The 15,810-nt window shown below is 43.2% G+C and overlaps 1 protein-coding gene across 3 annotated transcripts in view; it reads left to right on the top strand.

Annotated features, from left to right (window-relative positions):
- LOC106572254 (DNA (cytosine-5)-methyltransferase 3B) overlaps window positions 1–15,810 on the top strand; it is a 66,355-nt gene that overhangs the window by 20,509 nt on the left and 30,036 nt on the right. For 2 of the 3 annotated variants that reach the window (XM_045695994.1, XM_045695995.1), the window contains exons 8-16: window positions 3,670–3,777; window positions 6,169–6,310; window positions 8,079–8,201; window positions 8,485–8,529; window positions 9,470–9,549; window positions 11,829–11,941; window positions 14,358–14,541; window positions 14,759–14,852; window positions 14,983–15,128. In XM_045695994.1, the coding sequence (XP_045551950.1) occupies window positions 3,670–3,777; window positions 6,169–6,310; window positions 8,079–8,201; window positions 8,485–8,529; window positions 9,470–9,549; window positions 11,829–11,941; window positions 14,358–14,541; window positions 14,759–14,852; window positions 14,983–15,128 (1,035 nt within the window). The remainder of the gene's footprint in view (window positions 1–3,669; window positions 3,778–6,168; window positions 6,311–8,078; window positions 8,202–8,484; window positions 8,530–9,469; window positions 9,550–11,828; window positions 11,942–14,357; window positions 14,542–14,758; window positions 14,853–14,982; window positions 15,129–15,810) is intronic. The other variant, XM_014146292.2, reaches the window with a different exon arrangement.

Below are 15,810 nucleotides of genomic sequence, written 5' to 3'. Positions count from 1 at the left end.
ATGCACAAAAGCCCTGTTTATACTTGGTGCTAACATGTGTCCTTGTCCTGATCTGGTCCACATTCTGGTTGTGCCCACATTTTTAGACGATGCATTCCCTGTGGAGATAGTTAGGCACGCATTGTATCTGGATATTAATCAAGTGTAAACAGATCTAGATGGTGAAACTATTTAAATCGTCATTATACCGGCTTCTAAAGTCATTGACAGGTAGCACCAATGCCTTCATAATTATCTTCAAATAAATAGATATTATCTGTATGCAAATAAATTGCACACGGGGGGACTAGGAAATCTGCAGACACATCAGATAGACATTTTAATACCATGTGTAGATGCGACACATCTAGATCAGATTGTGATTGAATCATCTGGATCAGATTGTGATTGAATCATCTGGATCAGATTGTGTTTGAATCATCTGGATCAGATTGTGATTGAATCATCTGGATCAGATTGTGATTGAATCATCTTGATCAGATTGTGTTTGAATCATCTGGATCAGATTGTGTTTGAATCATCTGGATCAGATTGTGTTTGAATCATCTGGATCAGATTGTGATTGAATCATCTTGATCAGATTGTGTTTGAATCATCTTGATCAGATTGTGATTGAATCATCTTGATCAGATTGTGATTGAATCATCTGGATCGGATTGTGATTGAATCATCTGGATCAGATTGTGATTGAATCATCTGGATCAGATTGTGATTGAATCATCTGGATCAGATTGTGATTGAATCATCTGGATCAGATTGTGATTGAATCATCTGGATCAGATTGTGTTTGAATCATCTTGATCAGATTGTGATTGAATCATCTTGATCAGATTGTGATTGAATCATCTGGATCGGATTGTGATTGAATCATCTTGATCAGATTGTGATTGAATCATATTGATCAGAACATAAAACCCACATGCACTATATATACAAAAGTATGTGGACACCCCTTCAACTTAGTGGATTTGGCTAATACATTCTAGACGATTCTGTGCTTCCAACTTTGTGGCAACAGTTTGGGGAAAGCCCTTTCCTGTTTCAGCATGACAATGCCCCCGTGCACAAAGCGAGGTTCATACAGAAAAGGTTTGTCGATATTGCTGTGGAAGAACTTGACTGGCCTGCACAGAACCCTGACCTCAACCCCATTGAACACCTTTTGGATGAATTGGAACACCGACTGTGAACCAGGCCTAATCGCCCAACCTCACTAATGCTCTTGTAGCTGAATGGAAGCAAGTCCCTGCAGCAATGTTCCAACATCTAGTGGAAAGCCTTCCCAGAAGAGTGGAGGCTATTATTGCAGCAAAGGGGGGAACAACTCCATATTAATGCCCATGATTTTGGAATGAGATGTTCGATGAGCAGGTGTCCACATACATTTGGTCATGTCGTGTATTTACGCAAGGTGTAAACAAGGCTCATGCCACACAGAGTAGGATTGCTGATCGAGAATCCGTTTTAGACCATAATGGATAACATTATATGGACAGGGCACCTGATCCTACAGTAGATAAGACGCTTGGCGCCTTTCCTACGGACTTCTCAATATTTGGTATTCAGACTTAACTTATTCAGTAGGGTAATGCACTCTGCAGATGTGGGTACCTTGCACGCTCTCAGGGGCATCATGCACCCCAAGAATTTGATGGGGCACAAACTACTACGTGAGGATGGCTGGGGGGTGGTCCAGAAGGGTGCTGTGCGCCACCCCCCAGTTCGTAAGTTGTAGAATTTTTCAAACACCTGAAACAGCTTTTTCCTGCTGTCTAGAGCTATAATTATTATGCTTCATTCTGTGACAAAAATATTAATCATACCTCTTGAGCTGTCTGTATCCACCTGACTAGTGTATTTTTTTGTGTTGAAACAATATGCTTCTTTGCATCTCTTCTAAAAGGACAATTCTCAGGGGGCACGTGCCCCTGTGACGCCTCTTCTCGCTTTGAATACATTTCCTTCAGCCGCTGAAAACCCTCCCACTTGCTAGCCAACCAGATTTTCTCATGGAGTTTTCATTCAGTTGGGTTTTCAGTACATTTTTATTTCAAAGGGAAATGTCATAATTTTTCTACATATTTTTCAAAGACATATTCATCATCTCCAGCACCACCCCAACATCAACATATGATGGCACGTCTCTATGTTTTGTAGTCTAACAAGATACAGGAAGATAAGTGTTTCCAATGACATCCCTTTAAATACGATGTATCGTTTAGTTCAAATTTTGTCAATAGACTCACTAGAATATATCGAGCGACCGGCTTCAGAATAATTAGGGATCAATGAAGGAAAGCCATCTACACTGAACAAAAATATAAACGCAACATGTAAAGTGTTTGATGAGCTGAAATAAAAATCCCAGAAATGTTCCATACACACAAAAAGCTGATTTCTCTAAAATGTGCACACATTTTTTATATCCCTGTTAGTGAGGATTTATTCTTTGCCAAGATAATCCATCCACCTGACAGGTGTGGCATATCAAGAAGCTGATTAAACAGCATGATCATTACACGGGTGCACCTTGTGCTGGGGACAATAAAAGGCCACTTTAAAATGTGCAGTTTTGTAGCACAACACAATGCCACAGAAGCATGCAATTGGCATGCTGACTGGAGGAATGTCCACCAGAGCTGTTGCCAGAGAATTGAATGTTAATTTCTCTACCATAAGCTGCCCCAACGTCGTTTTAGAGAATTTGGCAGTATGTTATTTAATTACGTTGTTTTGTTTACCTTAATTTCCTTCCTCTGTAAACAGTTGTGAGGTCGTCACAACCGTTTACAGAGGAAGGAAATGAAGGTAAACAAAACAATGTAATTAAATGATAATGTAGGCTATACCAACTGAAGGGAACTAATAGTAAATTGGCAGTTGAATATCTGGTTTCCGACAGTCGATACTGATAGACAGTCGATACTGATAGTTAATATTTAACATGATAGAAATCGGAAACAGAGAAAGTCGCGGTAGCCTATAATTAAGACATTAGAGAGTGCCTATCCCTGCAAGTTAAAAGGCTGTACAATTTAAATGCTGCATAATGGCACAGCATTTCATAAACTTTACTTTGGGAAAGTTGATATGTTGATATGCTTCAGTTAGCTGCCATATGACAAGTTTCACATTTTTTCCCCAGAGATCATAAGGTAAAATAGATCTAAAATAGATCTAAAATAGATCTAAAGCATTTATATTTACAATTCCCTCATCATTTACCTAGTTTTTATCACCAGCTCTTATCAAGTTGTAAATGACAGTGCGTGGAGAATGGTGTAGATGTTTTTGTCCCCCACTTGGAACCGGTCGGTTCGCTAGACCTTATTTACAGTTTCCTGGCGAGTAAAGGTGGTGGAATTAATTAGGGAATTAAGTAAAGGTCAGAATAGGGAGTATGTGTAGACAACACCTCCGCTACACCTTCATTTATTCCATCTACATCCCAAACCAATAGCGAGTGAATAGCATGCTCTTCTCATGCTGAAGTTATAAGGGTCAGAATATTCATAGAGAGAAAAAGGGCGTAAAAAAGGGAATTCCATTCCACGCCCATGCTTAACTTGTGTCGGAATTCCCCCCTATGTGAATGCGGACGTTGTTTTACAGTAAAGCAATGAATGAGCGTTTAACCCTCCATATCTCCACTCATCATCCTTCCTCCAGGTGTCTGCTGACAAGCTGGACTCCATCACTGCTTTCCCCAAGTTCTTCAACCAGGCCTCCTACACCAAGCTGACATCCTACCGCAGGGCCATCTTCCAGGCACTGGAGGTAAGGAAGGAGGAGGAGGAGGAGGGGGGGATGAAGAAGAATGTGACAGAGTGAGAAAGGCTATATGTGTGTGGTTTAACACTTACTTGCCTAGTGCCTACCTTCCTTCATTTGGTGGCAGGTGTGTGTGTGTGTGGTTTAACACTTACCTGCCTAGTGCCTATCTTCCTTCATGTCAGGTGTGTGTGTGTGTGTGCCTGTGTGCATGCCATATAACTGTGGTTGCCTGTGTGGGTGTGTGATAAAGCACTGCACAATAAAGTCAATACAGGGCCTTGCTTTCCCTGCAGTTCCTTTATCAGTCTCTCAATACAAGGAGCTGTTAATAATCTTCAGACAGACAGACAGACAGACAGACAGACAGACAGACAGACAGACAGACAGACAGACAGACAGACAGACAGACAGACAGACAGACAGACAGACAGACAGACAGACAGACAGACAGACAGACAGACAGACAGACATGACGTTGAAAAGAAGTCTAAAATACATATTTTCCAGACTTTGAAGTTAGCTTAAATTTAGGTTCTGAATGAAAGGTGAAAATTCTTATTTTCCGGATGTTGAAATAAGGTTAATTTTTGGTTCTGAATGAAAAAACATAATTTATAGACCAATACATAATTTATAGACCAAAAATCTATGTCCGTGGACGTTGAAATTAAGGCCAGATCTAAACCGAACATAGCCATCTATGATTGGTTCAGATTTGGTCCGGACCGGACCAAAAACCAACTTCTGTGGACGTGGAAATCAAGGCCGTCTGGACTGCACCAAAAAAAGACGTCCAAAGGCATTGTTCTGTGCTTACTGAGGTATGGCCTACAGTGTCGCCTAATTTGAGGAGTGTCCATCTTTGTGGTAGGCCTACCGTTTGTAAAACAACCTCAAAAAAGACGTCCAGAAGACGTCAGCGTTAGTGGTTAGCGCGATGGGGCAGTAACCAGAAGGTTGCTAGATCAAATCCCCGAGCTGATAAGGCTAAAATCTGTCATTCTGCCCCTGAACATGGCAGTTAACCCACTGTTCCTAGGCCGTCATTGTTCTTAACTGACTTGCCTGGTTAAATAAAAAAATTGAAAAATAAGTTATCCTGAGCCTATTTGCCATGCGTTTACACAGCGAGAAATGCTAAAATATTGAATCAATATTTTACTTTTTCGCTATGATCAGCTCGTCAAAAAATATAAGGATACGTACTTGAAACCACTGATCATGGCAATTTAGCCCACGGGATGAAATGCCTGGTCAGCAGCAGTTATGAGTAGCCTGATTGTCCATTTTACCTGTCCTGTGTTTAGGACATGTTGTTTGTTAACATCTCAGCGCGTTCTTTATCTGATTGGCCGCCATTTAGGTTAGGCTATTCGATCGGAGAAACACGATGTTTCCGTCTCTTTGCATTGTCATTCATTTTATCTCCAGCCTGTAGGCTACAGAAAAGGCCGCATAGCCTACTCTTGTCTACCATATGCTATATCTGATACATGATTTATGTTAGATCGTTTTTGGGACGGAACGTTGGTTGAGCGCTGCAGAGATGAATCTCTCCAACAGCACCCTGGAGAAGCACGCTGGGAATGGACAAAATAAATATTTTGCGTCCTTCCCTTTGACAAAGTGGGTACTGCTTATCCCAAGGCGGCGTCAGCGCTCACCTAAAAAGCCCATAATGCCACTGGTTGAGAGAAATTGTCATTGTTTTTTAGCAGAATTATGTGAGGTTTTATGTGTTGTTGGAGGTGCTTCTTGGCCAGTTTAGCTCAGAAAATTCCCGTGCTCAGAAAATGCTGCCTAATCCTGCCTAATGAGCGGGCTGACCCTACTTGTTCTTGTCTCCTTGTCTTGTTCTTTTGTGTGTTTGTGTTTGTTTGACTCTTTTCTCTGGTTGGGATGACCTGTCCGCCTTTGTGAGATAGAGCGAGACAGAGAGAGGAAGACTTGTGTGTCTAGTGAGGTGTCGGTCTGCCTGTTTCCCTGTCTGACTGACTGACTGTCTGTCTGTCTGTCTGTCTGTCTGTCTGTCTGTCTGTCTGTCTGTCTGTCTGTCTGTCTGTCTGTCTGTCTGTCTGTCTGTCTGTCTGCGAGCACAAGCCCCTTCTTGTAGTAGCCTAGTTCAGTCTGTTGTCTCTGTCTACCAGGTCTGTTTGGTCTCTCGTGTGCTTGACTGTCTGTATAGAGTACCTGCCTGTCTGATCATCTGTTTGTTTATCAAGGCTGTCAATCATCTCTTCTCAGCTCCATTTTTCTCTCTGCCCCTCTTCCCCCCTCTCCTCTCACTTTCTCTCTCCCTTCCATCTCTTATTTTCTTCCCCCTAACCTCCTCCCTCTCCTACCTCCCTTCCCTCTCTCCTTTTCCCCCCCTCCCTTTCCCCCCCTCTCTCTCAGATGGCAAGTCTGCGTGCTGAGAAGACGTTCCCTCAGTGTGAATCAGAGGGGCCAGAGGACCAAGTCAAGCCCATGCTGGACTGGGCCATCGGGGGCTTCCTGCCTAAGGGCCAAGAAGGCCTCAAACCCACAGACAACCCTGGTGAGACTCACCAACCAAAGCCAATATAAGGTCTAAATGTCATGGCTGGGGTTTTCTCCTGTCCTATCTTGTCTAATATGGGCACGTTGAAGGGATAGTTAACTTTTTAGAGTTGTTCTGTTGTTGAAACTTCTCAAATGCGAATGATCCCTTGAATCAATGTTTTAGTTTTCACATCATACAGTAATTGTGAATGTGCCTAGGAAGTACATATGTAGTCCAATAGATGGCTGTTATAGCACCCAACTTAAAGGTGCAATATGCAGAAATTGCTCCGCCATTTTGTTGCTAAAATTCTAGTAGTTCAGGTGCTTTCATTTTATTGTACCATCTAAACCGCTGTGAAATATATTTTCAATAACCAAAAATATTATATTTTCAGCTTTTTGAAGCTGGTGTACAAAATCGAAAAATAAAAGACGCAATATCAACATTTATGAACGGGAAGCTTAGAAATAGCGCATATATAACAGATCTACTGCTTCTTGAGAGTGACAGATCCATAACTCATATTTCTATGTGAATTTGGTCGGGTCGCCCAAAAAAGTTACATATTGTGGCTTTAAACGATAGCCCCAGTTAGTGCTGAGACAATAGTTGCTGACATATTTAAGAGTTCCACCATTACTTTCTCTCTATCAATATGACACGTTTTTAATTAAATACTTTTATTAGAAGACTTACGTAATTTATTCCTGTCTCTACTTGGCATCCTAATCTGCCTCTCCTCTCTCTCTCACATGATCGGTTAACTGTATGGTGGCATGTTGGTATTTCATTAGAGAGGAGGGGTGGTTATAGCCTAGGTACCTGTTCCTTTAGCTAATCCACTTCCTGTGCTCCGGTTTCCACTAGTTACCACAGCCACAAAGTCAAAATGGCCTAGATCGTAAAAATGTATGAAAAGGTTAGGGTTGAGGTTAGGGTTGGGTTTAGGTTTAAAACAGTGGAGGCTGCTGAGGGGAGGACAGCTCATAGTAATGGCTGGAACGGATCAAATGGAAAGGCATCAAATACATGGATACCATGTGTATTTGCTATCATTCCACTGATTCCGCTCCAGCCATTACCACTAGCCCGTTCTCCCCAATTAAGATGCCACCAGCCTCCTGTGGTTTAAAATCAGATTTTAACAAGAGAAGTGTTAGAAGTAGATGGGGTTTATGACTTTGTGGCTGTGGTAGCTAGTGATGACCAAAGTTGCTAGCATACATCTAAATTCTCAAACTAAATACATACTGCAATCCCAACCACAAAATGTCGTCTTAGTTTTGATTGTAAACCTAAAAATACCACAACTTGCCTAGCTAACAGCTAAATGTTTGTTTTTGACTTTGTTATAAATTCAAATTCTATTTCCGAAGCTCCACATGTTGGATAATATTAATGTTATTTCCAACAACCAGCGAGCAACTCCACCGTAAATACAGCGCATGTTGAACGTTGAGATTGCCAGAAGGCCAGTCTCTTTTGCAATGACAAGGAGTGGAATGTTAGCAGAAAAGACCGGTACTCACACTAGGGTGGTTAAGGGTTGTCTCCTGTTTAGTATGTTTCATTATGTCATCCACCATACTCCGTAGGTAAGGGTTCAATGGGTTTGTCGGGTCTAGTGGACCAGTATTACTTGGCCAATAATTCACAGTAATATCAACTGGTATACAGTAATATTACATATATTTGTAGAGTATTTTAGGTACAGTGTACTTTCTTCTACATGCTTTGACGGTTGTCTGTCTGTGTGTGTGTCTGGGTTTGTCCTCTCCAGATAGCAACACGTTGAACCACCAGGTTTTGGACGTCAGTCTGACAGAGTATTTCCCGACAGCCAAGAGGCCCCGCATCAGCCTGTGTAAGGCCAAAAGCGGCCCAGAGGAGGTCTACAGTCGAGGTCAGAGGTCAACCAAACGGGTCAACCTGGGGTTATCAGGGTCGTATTTATTAGTCACCAAATGGAAGAAAACAGAAACAGGGGGGGACTACATGGATTGGTCCTATAAGAAACACTAATTTCCCATTTCCGTTGCAACATTTTTCTAACACTTTATGCCCCAATGAATACGATCCTGGAGTCGTCTGTGATTTATTGCTATGGCATGTTATTATTCATGTGACTCAATACCTGTCTTTAATTATTGACCTGCATGTGTCTCTCTCTCCTCTCTGCCCTTCAGAACAAATGGTGCATGAAGTTTTGAAGAATAACAGAAGTATAGAAGGTACGTTCTCCTTTTAGTTTCAGATATTTCTTTCTAGTTGACATACAAGGGCCTTCAGATATTGTAGAAAGAATTCATACCCCTTGACTTATTCCACATTTTGTTGTGTTACAGCCTGAATTCAAAATGAATTCAATTGTTATTTTCTTCCTCACCCACCCATTCCTTCCTTTCACTCTTGTCATTTAGGTTAGTATTGTGGAGTAACTACAATGTTGTTGATCCATCCTCAGTTTTCTCCTATAACAGCCATTAAACTCTGTAACTATTTTAAAATCACCTTTGACCTCATGGTGAAATCCTTAAGAAGGACACCTGTATCTTTGTGGTGACTGGGTGTATTGATACACCATCCAAAGTGGAATTAATGACTTCACCATTCTCAAAGAGATATTCAATGTCTGCTTCTTTTTTTTTACCCATCTTCCAATAGGTGCCCTTCTTTGCGAGGCATTGGAAAACCTACCTGGTCTTTGTGGTTGAATCTGTGTTTTAAAATCACTGTTCCACCCTCGGGACCTTACAGATATTTGTATGTGTGTGGTAGAGTTGAGGTAGTCATTTAAAAAATCATGTTAAACACTTTTATTGCACACAGAGTGAGTCCATGCAATTTATTAAGCACATTTTTACTCCTGAACTTATTTAGGCTTGCCATAACAAAGGGGTTGACTATTTATTGACTCAAGACATTTCAGCTTTTCATTTTGTATTCATTTATTTTATTTATTTTTTTAAACACTTTGACCTTATGGGGTATTGTGTGTAGGCCAGTGACTAAAAAACACCTCAACCCGTTTTAAATTCAGGCTGTAACACAACAAAATGTGGAAAAAGTCAAGGGGTATGAATACTTTCTGAAGACACCGTAGCTGTTGAACATGAGCTGCGAAAAGTGTTTTCGTCAAGTCTTCGTCTATCTCATATTTGTTTCGTGCAGACTTTTGCCTCTCTTGCGGGAAGACAAGAGTGGCAACCTTCCACCCACTTTTTGAAGGAGGCCTTTGCCAAGCATGCAAGGTTAGTGCACTTCTCTATTGCCCTCTCATTCAGAAATGGCACGCTGACAAGAAATACACCTATATTACCTTTACACTGTCATCACTGTCATCAGTCTCACACAGCCATCTTTACCAACTGCCACTGAGTCTAGATCCCATTGAAAGAGTCAGGACACCCTGAGGTGAATGACACCTACCTACCTAAACATATAATCCGATCCTGAATCCCTGCGCTGGGGGATAGTGTTTATTCACGTGTTTGTGCGGCTCTCTGGAAGAAGACTTTTCCACAGAAGTCATCTAGAGCTATTTTGTCAATAGAACCACTGTGTTCAGAACTTAAGAGTGAGACATGCCTAGGCCTGTCTCTCTTGTGTAAGGGACTAGAAGCATCGATACCAGGCCTGGCTGACTGCTTCTATTGACATACCTTCAGTCCAATAGATCATTACCACAGGTGTGTGAATGTTCACTACATGATCATATGACGTAATCTCATCCTGACCTGGGTTCAATTACTATTCAAAATCTGCCAGATACTTTTAGAGTTTGCTTTAGCTTGTATGGAGTGCCAGAGGGGCAAGGTTTGTGGCGTTGTGACTATTCTATTTGCTCCAGGAAAGCACAATTAAGCCCAGCTAGAAGATTTGTAAGGATTGCAAATCATTTTTGAACCCAGGTCTAATCACATTATCTTATTGGGTTTCTGAAGCAATGGCCTTTATCCATATTTATCAAGGTCTCAGTAAGTTCTTATAGAAACTATTGGCTCAAGCATTCTCTTTATTATTAGCAGCTTTGTTGTTATGGGCCCGGTTCCATCATAGTTCAAATAGCTATGGTTCAGCCCCTTGTTAAGTGCAATGGGTGCATGGTGAGTGACTGGTACAATTGCAGTGATGTTGATGTCAATTTACAGCTTTGTCAATGTGTTATACAATGTGTCCCAGAGCAGTGCCTTTGTGTCTGTGGACTTTGGTCTCTGTGTTTAAAATACACAGATGTTAAGATTTCCCTTCCCAGGAACTGAGGCCTAGACCGAACCATGAAAAACAGACAACAGGCCCAGAACATTATTCCTCCTCCACCAAACTTTACAGTTGGCACTATGCATTCGGGCAGGTAGCATTCTCCTGGCATCCGCCAAACCCAGATTTGTCCGTCGGGACTGCCAGACGGTGAAGCGTCACTCCAGAGAACGTGTTTCCACTGCTCAAGAGTCTAATGGCGGTGAACTTTACACCACTCCGGCCGACGCTTGGCATTGCGCATGGTGATCTTAGGCTTGTATGCGGCTGCTTGACCATGGAAACCCATTTCATGAAGCTCCCGACGAACAGTTCTTGTGCTGACGTTGCTTCCAGAGGCAGTTTGGGAACTCGGTAGTGAGGACAGATTATTTTTATGTGCTACAAGCTTCAGCACTCGGCGGTCCCATTCTGTGAGCTTGTGTGGCCTACCACTTCGCGGCTGAGCCGTTGTTGTTTCTAGATGTTTCACTTCACAATAACATCACTTACAGTTGACCGGGGCAGCTCTAGCAGGGCAGAAAATTGACGAACTGACTTGTTGGAAAGGTGGCATCCTATGACGGTGTCACGTTGAAAGCCACTGAGCTCTTCAGTAAGGCCATTCTACTGCCAGTGTTTGTCTATGGAGATTGCATGGTGGTGTGCTCGATTTTATACACCTACCAGCAACAGGTGTGGCTGAAATAGTCAAATCCACTCATTTGAAGGGGTGTCCACATACTTTTGTGTATATAGTGGATCTGTAACGGCCGCCGTCAAAATGAGACCAAGGTGCAGCGGAGGATGTGTTCATCTTGAAAGATTTTAATGGACCGAATGATCACTTACAAAATAAACCAAAAAACAACCAGAAACAGTTCTGTCAGGTTACAAAAACTAAACAGGAAAATATTCACCCACAAAACCCTAAGGAAAAACAGGCTGCCTAAGTATGACTCCCAATCAGCAACAATGATGTACAGCTGTTCCTGATTGGGAGCCATACCCGGCCGAAACAAAGCAATCCCAAACATAGAAAAACAGACATAGAATGCCCACCCAAATCACACCCTGACCAAACCTAAATAGAGACATAAAAAGGATCTCTCAGGTCAGGGCGTGACAGGATCTTTGTATTCGCATTCTTGTTTGATTTCCTGCATCACCATACATGCTCGAACTGGTTAAAGATCCTGGTGTCAAGAAATGTGGTATTTGTTTTGTTCTGTAAATCAACACTGGCGTCTAGATATTGTTGTTAATGAGTGTTGTTGCGTGCCTGTGGTAGGACGTGTACCTGGAGATCTCCTACATGTATGATGACGACGGCTACCAATCGTACTGCACAGTGTGCTGCGGGGGGCGCGAGGTGCTACTGTGTGGGAACGCCAACTGCTGCAGGTGGGACTCAACACTCACCTCATTAACCGTTTCTCGGTAATCTTCTACGAGTATGGCCCAAATGCTGCCCTTGTCCCTTTTATACAGTCTTAGGGGAAAAAAGGGGCGCTTTCTAGAACCGGAAAAGGTTCTTCGGCCGTCCCCATAGGAGAACCCTTTTGAAGAACCCTTTTGGGTTCCAGGTAGAACCCTTTCCAGTGAGGTTTCTACGTGGAACCAAAAAAGGGGGCAGCTGAAGAACGCTCTTGGAACCCTTTTTTTCTAAAAGTGCAGTGCACTACTTTATTGGCTGTGGTCAAATGTAGTGCACTAGGGAATATGGTGCTATTTGGGACACAGGCTGTATCTATACTGTGTCATTAGTGTAATATTCTGCGTCTTAACTGTAATCTGCTGTATCTTAGTTCATTACCCTCTTTTACGTTCTGCCTTCTCAGTCAGCTTCTACTTTTTCTTTCACTCTCCTTTCTCTCTAACCTGTTGATTAGATGTACAGTGCTGTGAAAAAGTATTCTTTCTTCTATTTTTACATATTTTTTTATACTGAATGTACTGTTTGGTTTTTGCCAGACGTAATGGGACCCATCTCATCCGAAAAGTTGACTCAAGTTTGCCAAAAAAAAGCACCTGGATGATCATCAAGACTCTTGGTAGAATGTTCTATGGACAGATGATTCAAAAGTATAACTTTTTGGACGACATGGGCCTCATTATGCCTGGCGAAAACCAAACACTGAATTCCACTGTAATAACCTCATACCATATCAAGCATGGTGGTGGTAGTGGGATGGTTTGGGCATGCTCTGCTGCCTCAGGACGACGACTTGTCTTAATAGAAGGAACCATGAATTTTGCTCTGTATCAGAGAATTCTACAGGAGAATGTCAGGCCATCCGCCTGTGAGCTGAAGCTGAAGCGCAGCTGGGTCATGCAGCAAGACAATGATCCAAAACACACAATCAAGTCTACATGAAAATGGTTAAATAGCAACAAATATGAAGTTTTGGAATGGCCTAGTAAAAGTCCAGACCTAATCCCAATTGAGATGTTGTGGCAGGACTTGAAACGAGCAGCTCATGCTTGAAAACCTACAAATATTGCTGAGTTAAAGCAGTTCTGCATGCAGGACTGGGACAAAATTCCTCCACAGCGACATTAGAGACTGATCAACAACTACAGGAAGCATTTGGTTGCATTCATTGCAGCTAAAGGTGGCACAACCAGTTATTGAGTTTTTCACATAAGGGAATTGGTTGTTGCGTAACTTTGTTAATTAAATAAATAAATAAAATAGGTATACATTTTTGGGGTTATTTGTAAACATTATCCAATATTAGGTTTTGGTTAAAGATCTGATAACATTCAGTATAAAAAATATACAAAAATAGAGAAAATCAGAAAGGGGGCAAATACTTGTTCACGGCACTGTATATGTTTCCTCTCGATGTCACCTTTTATTTCCACTAGTTCCACCTGCTTTCTATCTCTGCTTTCTCTCTTCATCTCTCCCCCTCCCCCCATATCTTTCCTCCCCTCCCGCCATATCTCTCTCTCCCCCTCCCGCCATATTTGTCTCTCCCCTTCCCCCCATATCTCTCTCCCACTCCCGCCATATCTCTCTCCCCTTCCCCCCATATCTCTCTCTCCCCTTCCCCCATATCTCTCTCTCCCCTTCCCCCCATATCTCTCTCTCCCCTTCCCCCATATCTCTCTCTCCCCTTCCCCCCCATATCTCTCTCTCCCCTTTCCCCCCCATATCTCTCTCTCCCCTTCCCCCATATCTCTCTCTCCCCCTGCCCCATATCTCTCTCTCCCCCTGCCCCATATCTCTCTCCCCCTGCCCCATATCTCTCTCTCCCCTTCCCCCCATATCTCTCTCTCCCCCTGCCCCATATCTCTCTCTCCCCTTCCCCCCATATCTCTCTCCCACTCCCGCCATATCTCTCTCCCCTTCCCCCATATCTCTCTCTCCCCTTCCCCCATATCTCTCTCTCCCCTTCCCCCCATATCTCTCTCTCCCCTTTCCCCCCATATCTCTCTCTCCCCTTCCCCCATATCTCTCTTTCCCCCTGCCCCATATCTCTCTCTCCCCCTGCCCCATATCTCTCTCTCCCCCTGCCCCATATCTCTCTCTCCCCTTCCCCCCATATCTCTCTCTCCCCCTGCCCCATATCTCTCTCTCACCACATATCCCTCTCTCCCCTTCCCCCACATATCCCTTTCTCCCCTCCCCCATATATCCCTCTCACTCCCTGCCTTTCCTCCCTTCTCCCTCCCTCCCCTTCCCCCACTCTCTTCCCCATATCCCTCTCTCCCCCTGCCTTCCCTCCACCCCTTCCCTCTCCCCTCCCCTACTCGTCCATCTCCCCTTCTCCCCCCTCAACCTTATCACACCCGTCTGTCTCCTCCCCTGCAGGTGTTTCTGTGTCGACTGTCTGGACATTCTGGTGGGCGCAGGGGCGTCAAACAGTGCCCGTAACCTGGACCCGTGGCGCTGCTTCATGTGCCAGCCCCTGCAGAACTACGGCGTGCTCAAACGACGCCATGACTGGAGCATGAAGCTGCAGGAGTTCTTTGTCAACGACAACGGCCAGGAGTTTGTGAGTCCCATCAAGATGCTTTAGTTAACTCCTCACATTGACCCTTGTCCCAGTACCGAGGCCAAACTAACTTAGCTCATACAGTATCTAGGGCCTGCCGTTCTTCTTGGTCAGGTCACAGGGTCAGGAAAACTTCAGGGTCCCACTCCTAGCAACATTACTACAGTACATACAGTGTCTGTGTTTGTTTATATAAACATTTTGATTTGGTCTATATGTTTCTCAGGAAAGCCCAAAGATCTACCGGGCTGTCCCTGCAGAACAGAGGCGCCCCATCCGCGTGCTCTCACTGTTCGATGGCATCGCCACTGGTAAGTGTGTGTGTGTGTGTGTGTGTGTGTGTGTGTGTGTGTGCGCGCATAGGTGTCAATGCATTACTCAAGTTTAGTATTCAGAACCCGCAAAAAATATCTTGACATATGTTTACCTGTGTGTGTTTAGGATACTTAGTGCTACGAGACCTAGGATTCAAAGTGGACCATTATATTGCGTCAGAGGTGTGTGAAGATTCCATATCGGTGGGCGTCGTCCGACATGAAGGAAGAATCCAGTATGTGCACGATGTGCGCAACATCTCCAGGAAGAACGTAAGCAGATCAAATCTCCCTCCCTCCCTCTTTCTCTCTCTCTCTTCTCTTTTCACAGTCTTTACATATGGGTGGGCAGAACAAATTGAATCTGAGTTAAATCATATAGAGGGAGGGGTGAGAGAGGGGAGAGTAGAGTACTAGGGTTGTCTCTAAAGCAAAGATCCAATCCGTTCCCCAATGACTCATTATGTTCTTGTGTAAAGCAGGTGCTTCTTTTCCTTGTCCTAATTCAACATATGACGAAATATCGTTATATTTAGCAAAAAGTAATGTGTTACTTTACAATGTCACTTTGTGTGGAAAGTAATGTTATATTACTTTGTGTTACTTTCATGGGAAAAAATCTCAATCTCCCTGTTTGTTTGACTGTCGGAGGGAGCAAGGCGAACCGTGCGCGCTCTACCAAATATAGGCTACTTACTAACTCGGGTTTGATGGCTGGTTTCTCCTTTCTTCGGTGGCGCTGCTTTCCTGTACTTGTCTACAAGTACTGCGCTATCATATGGGCTGCTTAGTTAGCCATATACACTACCGTTCAAAAGTTTAGGGTCACTTAGAAATGTCCTTGTTTTTTAAAGAAAAGCACATTTTTTTGACCATTAAAATAACATCAAATTGATCAGAAAAACAGTGTAGACATTGTTAATGTTGTAAATGACTATTGTAGCTGGAAACGGCT

The sequence above is a fragment of the Salmo salar genome, chromosome ssa15 (genome assembly GCF_905237065.1).
Source record: "Salmo salar chromosome ssa15, Ssal_v3.1, whole genome shotgun sequence".
NCBI classification, from domain to species: domain Eukaryota; kingdom Metazoa; phylum Chordata; class Actinopteri; order Salmoniformes; family Salmonidae; genus Salmo; species Salmo salar.
The sequence above is the reverse complement of the archived record's forward strand: the minus strand, read 5'-3'. Positions and strand labels throughout refer to the sequence as shown.